The following is a 10,689-nucleotide window of genomic DNA, read 5'->3' as shown; positions in this document are numbered from 1 at the left end:
AGCCCAAACTCTAACATCACAAACAAGTTGGAATAAATTATTGAGCAAACATACATGAAGCAGGCTAGTGGTGTGTCACTGTTATCAATGATACTATTATAGTTTCTATTAATATTTTGAATTAGATTTTCTTTTTATATTTTATATTTTCTGGTTTCATTTTAATTGTAATATTTTAGTGATTTTGTTGTTTTTTTATATCTTTTTTTTTAGTTTCATTTCATTTAGTCTTAGTTATTTTGGTACTTAAAGTAAACAAAAATAAGAGAAAATTTGTGTTTTTATATATATACATATATATATATATATATATATATATATATATATATATATATATATATATATATATATATATATAGTGTATATAGTGTATATCATAAAGGGGCAAATATGCTTATTGAGATGATGTTAGTTCTGTAATTTATGTAACATCAGTTAATCAATGATTGCAATGATTGTGAAGTTTTGATATTTTTACCTGTTTTTTTTTTGTTTTTGTTTTTGTTTTTGTTTATTTTTCCTTTTTAGGGGTTCAAGCACATAGTGCTGAAACCCTATTGTAATTCTTTTTCTTTTCATACACAGAGCCTTACAGCATCTACACTACTTTTACCTTATGGTGTTGGTGGTCATGTATGATACCTGTTTCTCTGGTTAAACTGAAGGTGTTCAACTCAGCCCATGTTACAACCGTCCCTGATCTCCCCAATTATTCAGGATACAGAATTCAATAGGACGTCGATCCCAGGTCAGTTTCTTTTGGCAGTGAGTCCACTCATCACAGTGACCTGGGAACACATCCGAGAGGCTTTTGGTGATCCGCAGGGAGACGAATGCAGGGGTAGATTGTGAACGCAGCATGTGCTTTTGTATGTGCGTGTCTGTTTACGTGTCAGAGTAGGCTATAATATCATCTCCGAGCGAGTGTTAATATCTCTCTTCCTTGGTTCCGTGTCTTACGGTTCAGAAGGATGTAACCTCTGATCACTTCTGACACACCATTGTTTGACTGTCGGCAGAATTAAATGATATCTCTCTCTCTTCTCTTTTCTTCCGCTCTCCAAAACGGAATTCCCAGTCTCCGGTATGTTACTCTTTCACAGAAAGGCTTGTCAAGTATAGAAATGCAATTTCACTGATTCAAGGCAATTACCTTGGAGCCTCTCTCCTCATCAGGATGAAGAAACTACAAAGGCACAGATGGAGGCTGACTCTTGTAAAGGAAAGAGCTTGAGGCAAAGATCCGCAGCAGCCCCACTGACACTTGCGTGGTGTTGACTTAAATCGCTCAAGCACTCAAGACAAAGAGGAGGAGAGAATCCTAATTACCCACCATCACTTGCATCATCCTCAATTTGCTGTGAATGTGGTGGGAGAGAGAGGAAGGAGAGAGAGTTTGTAGTACATATTACATAGTGTGTGAACTGGGGTGCCACCCACTAACTTTAGTGGAATCATAGCTGTTTGTTTCTCTGGTTTGCCAATGTAGTATGTTTTACTGAAGTCACAAGAAAAAAGAGGCCAAGGTACGTTTTACTCCTAGACCAGCATTTCTGGCCTGTTGAGGACTGTACTCAGCAATATTTAGTGTTATTATTGCGACAGCATGCTGAAGGTCGCCTTCATTTGTGCACCAAGACCTCTGTTGTTATAGTTTGAGTGTAAAGCAATGTCCAGTTTAGTACTGACAGAACCGGCGATATACACATTTTTGGGGGTGAGCTGGTTTCTGACCATTTACCAAATTTGTGTTGATTAATTCAACACTGCAACCTCTTCTCTCAAACTCTTTGCCTCTCTCTTCTACTGATTTTGAGTTCCCTTTGCCCCCCCACCCTCCCCGGCCTGTTCCCACTAGGCTCCATCTGCTCATGGAGGGGGCCGCAGCAGCTGCAAAGCCTGAATCTCGCACTCATCTGTGCTTGCCTGCCTGCCACTGCATACGAGCACCAGCTGTAAACTAGCCTACGCAGCCTATAGCACTGCTGCTAAAAATCACAGAGAGATTAGGCAGGCGATTAGTTAGTGATAGCACAGAGTGGATGGGATTTTAGGTAATGCTGGTTAAATAGTATAGAAAATAGGCATGTTTTGGGAGTACTTTATGTCTGAAAAGCTTACTTTATATTCTCAAATAATTAATAATAACTTGTAGGGTTAGGGTCATTAATATTGGCCTTTGGCCTCTGTGTCATAGTTTTTTTTTTGGAAAACACAAAGGACTTTCTTTATCTTTTTGTTGCTGTGCCAAAAGAACAATATGCAGTGTAAAAAAAATTCATCATAACAGCATCTTTGTTTTTATTCGTTTAAGTTAAAGTGTACACACACAAATAGTTTCTGTCATTTCTACTTGTGGGTTATGGGTTTTTGAGTTATGAAAGTCATGAAATTTGAAGTTGGACAAAAGTCTAATGAGCTTGGCACTACTTTGTTTCAGATTAAGTGGGTAGCTTTTTTTTTACATTGAAAAAAAATCAAGTAAATTACTGCTAATATTTCTAAATCAAAGAAATATATTAAGAGAAATATTAACAAGTGTTAACATGTATTATGAAAAGGGTTGACCTTTTAGTGAGTTTGTAGATATTATATTATATTATTATTGTTATAGAAAGAAAGAAAGAAAGAAAGAAAGAAAGAAAGAAAGAAAGAATGAAGATCTATAAATGGTTTTCATTATTTTAGAAACTTTTTAAATTAGATTCCAATTATTATTTTTGCTTCACTTTTGTCAAAAAATGTGTCATTTTCATAAACCTAACTCCATTCATACAAATCCCAGAGAGATTAAACGTAATATTGGTTAAACAACCTAAACAAGTCCATGTTTGAGCACATTTTATGTCTGAAAAGGTATAAAAGCAGCTCAATAGATTATTTGTATTCTCTGATAATCATCTTTCAGTACTTGATGTCTGCTTCTGACCTTTGTGGGTTTTTTTTTTTTTTTTTTTTTGCTTTTTCAAAACAGTAAGGATATGTTTCTTGAACATCTGTAGCACAAAAACAACATAAACTGTATCTAAAGCATATGCCCATATCATTTAAATAAAATATATTGCTACTAGTATTGCCAACATGTATGAATATAGAGGAACATTTCTCTGTTAATATTTGTGATGTATGTACTATAGGTTAAAATGCAATCCGAAGAGTTTTTATGGGATGTCTATGGATGTCGAATGTATTTTGTGCAAGCTTTCAAAAATAGAGGTGCTAAAAACGACCAGTGGAAACGAGGAACAGACCAAGTTTGAGATGTCACTGCTTTTATGTGTGTGTGTGTGTGTGTGTGTGTGTGTGTGTGTGTGTGTGTGTGTGAGAGAGAGAGATTTGCTTTGATTTATGTAATGTGCATTTTTGGATGAGACTCAAATTGTCGTAAATAGACTTTTTACAACAATAAATTCTTATTCCGCAGAAACATGGCGGGCGCCGTGAACGTAGGAAAAAAATGAGACTGAGAGACGAATAACAGCATCAATAAATCATTCTCGTCCAATGTTGTTCCCGGGAGATTTCTGATGGATGAAATTAAGCACTTCCATCTCCATCTCCCACCTGATCGCGCGCGTATAAATCCCAGCAGCTGATCAGCAGAGCTCAGACATCAAACCAACCCCGCGCGAGCAGAGACGACAGCGGACACCTCTCTCTCTTTAACATTAACAACCGCTCCTCCGGAAACGTGCTCGTATTTAAAGCTGCCCATTTTTGGAGCGCTTCCATTTGGGTCTGAGCGCACTCTGACACGCGGCTCCTGGAGGCGGATCTGCTGCTGCTGCTGCTGCTGTCCAGTGCTGAACTTGCATTTCGCCTGTGCGGAACGGCTTGCGCACAGTTGAAGCTCCGGAGCTTCCGCGTCTTTCCCCCCGCTCAGGTGTTTGACTTTCAGCCCTGCAGGACCAACTCTTTTATTGTGCGGTGGATAGAGCGTGGATATCGTGCTGGAAGAGGCTTTCCGCTCTGCGCTCTAAACATGCCAAGGTCTTTTTTGGTGAAAAAGGTGAAGCTAGATGATTTCTCATCCACTGAACTTGAGAGCGTGTACGGCAGGTCCAGGACCGATCTTAGATTTCGGATACACGACAAAGGTAAATGCAAAGGAATGCTTATTCCCTTTGATGTAGCGCTGTTTAACTTAATACAAGCAGAGTTTAAAATGTAACCACAATCAAACACATCTGAAATTGCGAAGAATGGTTTTGGGGTTCATTTATGAATTAACCTCTGAAGGAAGGAAAGTAGGTATCTAGTAGCGGGATTGAGCACCTCTGTGGCTTTGCATGCGATTTATGTGAAACCATAATGGGAATGCAAATATAATTAGTGGGATTCCAGCACTGAAAACGCATGGTAACATTCGCATGCATGCCATATGGAAATCTGCCGCTGGTAACAACGCTTAACTTCTCAGCAACTTGGAGCTCAGTCACTTCTAGATGAGCTTAGGTGTTTGTTTATTCTGCAAATCAAAGAAACGCTTAGGGCAGCTGCGCACAGCACACTGTGCTTATGGTGGTGCCTTTAGAAGGGGGGTAATTAATCTCCCACTGTAAAAAAAAAAAAAAGTGCTATCTGTGCTTATACTGTAAGTCCACAGTAAATGTGGCATCCTTCACAGCTCCACGGCTTTGTCCTGAAATAACTCTGAAATAATGTGAAGTCAAGCCGACACCTATTCTGTTTGAAATTTTCTGTACTGAGTGGTCATTAAGTCTAATTATATTCAAAGAGAAATGCTGAATTTGTTAAACACATAATGAATCTCAAAGAGCACTGGCACAATCTGGTCGCCGGTCGCCTTTGCCAAGGTGGAGATAAATTGAGCGGAAAAGTGGCCGTTGCATCGCCGAACCCCATTGTCCTCACCCGATTCCCTTGTGAATATGAATAATTGAATAAAAGATCTTGTTCTCTCCATACTAGGCTACATCAGTGACTACATCACCCCGGCCGTTTACGATGGAGAAAGTGACGGTGGCACCAAAGTACCTTCTCCAGGACCGATTTACGACAGTAACCACAGCGACTACGGGGCACCTGACTCGGACCAGCCTGACAGCCCACAATCCGAGATCACATCCGGGTACATCAACGGTGACAACGCGGTGAGCGAAGGTTACGCCGTGGACGCGTTCTTCATCACAGATGGCAGGTCCCGTCGGAAAGTGCTCACCGGCTCGCGGACCCTCCAGCGGCACACGTGCAATGAATGTGGCAAAACCTACGCGACGTCTTCCAACCTGAGCAGGCACAAACAGACGCACCGGAGCCTGGACAGCAAAATGGCCAAAAAGTGCCCGACATGTGGGAAAGTCTACGTGTCCATGCCAGCCCTGGCCATGCACCTGCTTACCCATGACCTCAAGCACAAGTGTGACATATGTGGGAAAGCGTTCAGCAGACCTTGGCTACTGCAGGGCCACATGCGCTCTCACACAGGTGAGAAGCCCTTTGGATGTGCACACTGTGGAAAAGCATTCGCCGACCGTTCCAACCTGCGGGCGCACATGCAGACCCACTCCGCATTTAAGCATTTCAAATGCAAGCGATGCAACAAAACTTTCGCGCTCAAGTCCTACCTGAACAAGCATTACGAGTCAGCGTGCTTTAAAGGGGCGTTCTCACCACTCGCGTCCATCGAGGCATGACTTCCGGTCTATAAAGCACTCACTCCCTCGTCACGTGTTAGGATGATTACGCTATCTTACCCAGTTATGTCTCACAATCAAAATGAAACCCAGTAATAGCACAATTTTCTCTATTTTTTTTTTCTTCTTGCAAAGCTGACCTTAAAGGAATATGGAACCTTCGCATGCACTTCAGCACCCGTGTCCTCAAATGACGTTCAGACAGTTAACCTCGGCCCTGCGCAGTGCTTGACTATGACTTGCGTCGAGTGAAGATTTGAGTGACACCATGTTCCTCATTAAAATAAAACTCTTTTGTATTGTCAGTGGATATTATCAAACTGCTGCAAGTGGCCCAAACATATTCACAATTGAGGTAAACCGGTATTATTTATTTATTTATTTTTAATATATTTATTTTTTTGTTTGTCTGGTTTTATTACTTCATCTAGGATGTATGATTCTCTATGATACACTGAAAGTGTGCTTGTCATGTATTTATTTATTTTAGTGATTCATTTGGCCTTTTTCTTTCTCAATAACGTTGCCTTTTGGGTTACGCCAGTCTTATTAACATGCCAAAGCATTTAGATCCATGGTAATAATTGTATGTTGTTTTTAGTTGTTTGTTTTTTATTTGATTATTATTTTTGTATACCTACTTAATGCATGCAAAAAGAAAAGAAAAGAAATCTATGCCAATACCACAAAGCTTATAATTTTGCCAAAATGTAGAGATAGTATCAGGGGGCAATATTTCTAGGGGTTCTCATAAGAATATAAAAAGCAATAATCATAATGCATGGTATTTTTGAAAGTAATAAAGTATTACCTATAGCAGTTTTTTCTAAATCAGGTACGTTTTGATCCAATACTCTTAATAAACATTTAAAAATACCACATCAGGGAAAATGCCAGTGTAGAGTTTAGTGAGACGAAATCCATAAGTCAAAACCATCTTTCTTTGCTCTCTGCTTATGCACTGCCTGCCTCGAATTTAAACGTAGATTTAGGATGTAGGCCCAAAGTGCTGTAACTCCACTCTAAGCAATTCAGAACCATTCTCTAGAAGTGTGGAACATGTAATGGTTTTTCTGAGGTTAACTCAAAGGGACACGCAAAGACAAGAAAAGGACAGGAGCGATAGGAAGGTGTACCATCTGCATAGCCGTTCTGTAATGCACTCACACTGCATTTCCTGCTCAGCTCAGACGCTTTATGATTTTCTCCAGTTTGGGTGTCCCTGAGGTTGAAAGCACTTCATTGTAGAAATCCTTAAAAAGTAGCACAAAAACCCTAGATTCAGGTAGATGTTACCTAGCTCTATCTTCCTTTTTTATACCTCGAAAGAGGAATAAAAGCTCAGTTTGTGAGATGATCTTCATGTAGATACTCATTTGAAGAGGAAAAAACTTTTTACTGTAGATTAATCCACTCAACCTGTTCAAGAAACAAACAAACAAAAAAATGTCCTGCGACTTTTTGAGCCAATGTTCAAATGATGTAAGCACAAGACACAAGGCATTTTAAGCACTTCATAATAAAGGCAAAGTAAACAAAACCAAGTCTATTGCTCATTTGTCCCTGATTATTGCCGTTCCTCTGTGAAATTAGTCTATTAAAGAGGCCAATTAATCTTGGTGAATGAAAATCAATGCACACGCACTGACGAAGAAATGCAGGCCATGAGATGGGAATGGGTGAAAACCTGCTATGGTTATTTATGGTTCAATATATCCACTCCGGCAGTAGCAATTGGTTGTTTTTAATGTAGCACCAAAAGCAAATATAATGGAAATAATAGAGTGGCTATAATGGAAGTCCAGAGGGAACAATTTCCACAGGTGCTGCGTTTCCTTCAGGTTGACATTCTTGCCACATAATCTTCGTCGGATAAGAAAAACGTGCACTTTTGTTACCTCAAATCAACAGGTTTCATGGTGAAGCTGCAGAGCTGCATGATGCTTCTCCATTCTTACAAGTAGTGCTCGGCATATGGCACATAAATGTTAACAATCCATATGATTAGGTGTTTGTTTTACCACTTAAGGTGAGGGATGCGTTACACTTGAGTTGAGTTTTGGTGACTGTGCATGCAAGATAAATTACCTTTGTGTTAGGATGCAATCCACTTCACAAACACACACCACAAAGTGCAGCTTTTACTGCAGTTCCATCTGTATCTGCTCAGTTCTCGTTCAGCGAGGAGCACCAAACTCTTCCGCTCAGGTTAATCTAGCTTGTGCAAACGAGGCCACCAGTGTCATCAATTTGCTGGGAATCATTATCTGAGCATTCTGAGCGTCTGCGCTCTGGTCTCCGGAGCTCTGGGTAATTGTGCTAGCAGGATGGGATCAGCAGGAGCCATTATTTAACCGGAGACAGCTGTGCGAGGGGCCGCACACGTTGATCTGTTTGCTGTTTCATCCCTGTCTCTCTGCTTTAGGATCACAGCATCCCTTGAGTGATTCCTGCGTCTTCTGTACTCCTCGTGTTCTCCAGGGTCCTCGTCTCTTTGACAAACCCCATAACACTCTCTCAAGTTGAGCAGGTTTACTTTTACAACTCGGATCTCAGAATAAACATTTTCAGAAGTGATTATTGGATTGAGTATAGGCAAAGAAACTGCTTATTAGTGACATCGCTGTTTTCTTTCTGGAAAGCCAGAATCAATATCCATGAGGTTACAATCAGCAATGGCTGAAATTGTGCCTGTGTCAACTGATGGATTAGATCAGAGGCTATTAAAGCAAGCCTTGTACTCGAAAACACATAGACGGGTCAGAGAACAGTGTTCATTAAGAGTTTGTTGATGTACTACTACTAATAGCTGGCTCATAAGAAAAAGTGACTCACGACTTTTATCTTACACCAGCAAAACACCTCTTGTACTGTATTTTAAGTTGCTTTTTTAATGTTCAAACTGTTTGTTTATTTATTTATTTATTTAACTGAGGAGTCCAAGTAGTTGTTCCCTGATAATCTTCCCCTCCGCTATTGCACTTAAATATTTAAATACGCAAAATATGTTGCCTCAAGAAACATTATGACATTTAACAATGTCAATTGCTGTTAGCTCTTATGTGTCTTGTAATGGACTGCCATACCCAAGTTTGAAGATCTCTTTTGGAATGCGATTTTAGATATGTAAATTTTTTTCAGTTAAAACTGATTTGGCATGTCCAAGCTGCTTGGTTGAAAGTGGACATATTGCCTGCAAAATATTGCTGATGCGACCCGCACCTACTTGTTTAACACAAACCCAACTGGTATCATCTTGTGTCCAATTTATCGATTGTAGTGAAAATGATCTTAGTGGATTGCAATATAAAAATTATGCAGGTTATGTGCAACAAATGTCCATATTCTGTAAAAGAGGTTGCATTTTTTCCTTTTCAGGTCTTTTGTATATTCTTTGCTACACATAGGGATGTTTTACTCAAGATGCCTTCAAAGGAGCTGCAAAAGATGAGCACAACTGATATCTTTCGCATATGCATATTGATATCTATTTTTTCCCCTTCTCACTAACATTCAAATATTAAAATTGAATAAAGCACCAACAATAAAAGGAAGGTTAGCTGATTATCTTAAATGTCCACAGACATCTCCAACAGTTCAGACTGCTGTTAAAATTTTGTCCAGCAAGTGGATGCCATGAGATCTGTTTTCCTTTTTGTTCATGTATTTGTAATTTGTATGCTGTAGCTGACTGATTTTCTTAGTGGAAGCTTTAAGATTATTAAAGATTAGAAAAATGTATACTGGGTTGATTATGAAATAATTTCAACTCTAATCAGTATTTCATTCAAGAATTTACTTATTTGGTGAGTAGCAGTGTAATAATGTTTAGTGAGATTATCATTAAACCCTGACGTAGAGCAATATTTCTTACATGTTGTGCAGTAAGTAGTGTTAGGGGCTCAAAAATATCTGTATCTAAATAATATCTGTAGGCTATAATATAGAAACAATCAAAAATATTGGTTAACACACTTCAGTATTTTATACCTTGTGACAATGTTTTTGAGTTGAGAATTTCACGTTTCACAGTGCAGAATGAAAGTCCATGCAATGTGTCCCTTAATGAAACAGCCCGTGTACCTGCAGAAATGCCAAGGTACTATAGATAACATATGTATCCTCCACAGTATATAGATTCCTAGTACCTCAGCTGTCTGTCACATCCTCTCTTACTTAAATATGTTTCCCAGTCCAGCGATTTCCTTTCTGTTTTTATCCAAGCATCCTGTGTGTTTTTAGTCATTTTAATAACATACTAAACCATATGTGCACGTTCCTTTCAAACAGCACAACCATGACACCTGTAACATAAAGAATGCTTTTCCTTCTGATGTTCTCATCATATAGAGTGAGTTTGCTTCCCTAGCGTTGTGTGCATGTCCATACTGGTGTAGGTGGAGGTCTTGAAAAGCAATGTCTGCAGGCAACTTTGCTCAGACACACTTCAGTAGCTGCAAGTAGCAGCCGGGCGCTCAGAGAGAGAGAGGTTTTTTTATAGCTGTTGCGCAGCCACTTGAGAGAGTGTTACCTCTGATGAGAATAGACATTGTGAAAGGCATCGTCTTTATGCTGTGTGCTTGCATGTAGTATTTAAAACATATTTAAATGTAAAATATTTCAAATATATTACTGTTTGATTTTAAATTGCTTGAAAAAATTATTAAATATTTATTAAATTGATTAATGTTCCAGTGGATAAAATAATGGTTGTAAAAATAGCACACCTCAAGCTTAAAGAGCTGAAATTCACATTAGCATGAGGTTAAATGTTTACCCTTTAGGTTTTATAGTAGTTAACCCTGAATTCCTCCCCGAAGAGGTCATTAAACACAGATAGTATCAATGTTAGAAAGATTTAACGATCCTTATTTACATAGAAGTATGTGACTTATCTGGCAGACAGTGGGAGATTCAAATAATTCATGAGGCCTTTCAGTCATTCATAATGAGGTCTGTGTATCTATGAGGTGTCTATTTTGAGAGCGGTAAGAGTTCTTGTTGCATACTCTTGCTCTGTTGCACGGCAAAT

At 39.1% G+C, this 10,689-nt stretch overlaps 1 protein-coding gene across 1 annotated transcript; it reads left to right on the top strand.

Annotated features, from left to right (window-relative positions):
* The first annotated feature begins 3,388 nt into the window (after window positions 1–3,388).
* scrt1b (scratch family zinc finger 1b) lies at window positions 3,389–7,201 on the top strand. The gene is made up of 2 exons (XM_019082027.2): window positions 3,389–4,097; window positions 4,933–7,201. The coding sequence occupies exons 1-2, from the start codon at window positions 3,983–3,985 to the stop codon at window positions 5,655–5,657; spliced, it is 840 nt and encodes a 279-aa protein (XP_018937572.1). The 5' UTR covers window positions 3,389–3,982; the 3' UTR covers window positions 5,658–7,201.
* Window positions 7,202–10,689: the final 3,488 nt, after the last annotated feature.

This window comes from Cyprinus carpio, chromosome B16 (assembly GCF_018340385.1).
Source record: "Cyprinus carpio isolate SPL01 chromosome B16, ASM1834038v1, whole genome shotgun sequence".
Lineage (NCBI taxonomy): Eukaryota > Metazoa > Chordata > Actinopteri > Cypriniformes > Cyprinidae > Cyprinus > Cyprinus carpio.
This window is presented reverse-complemented; position numbering and strand designations above follow the sequence as displayed.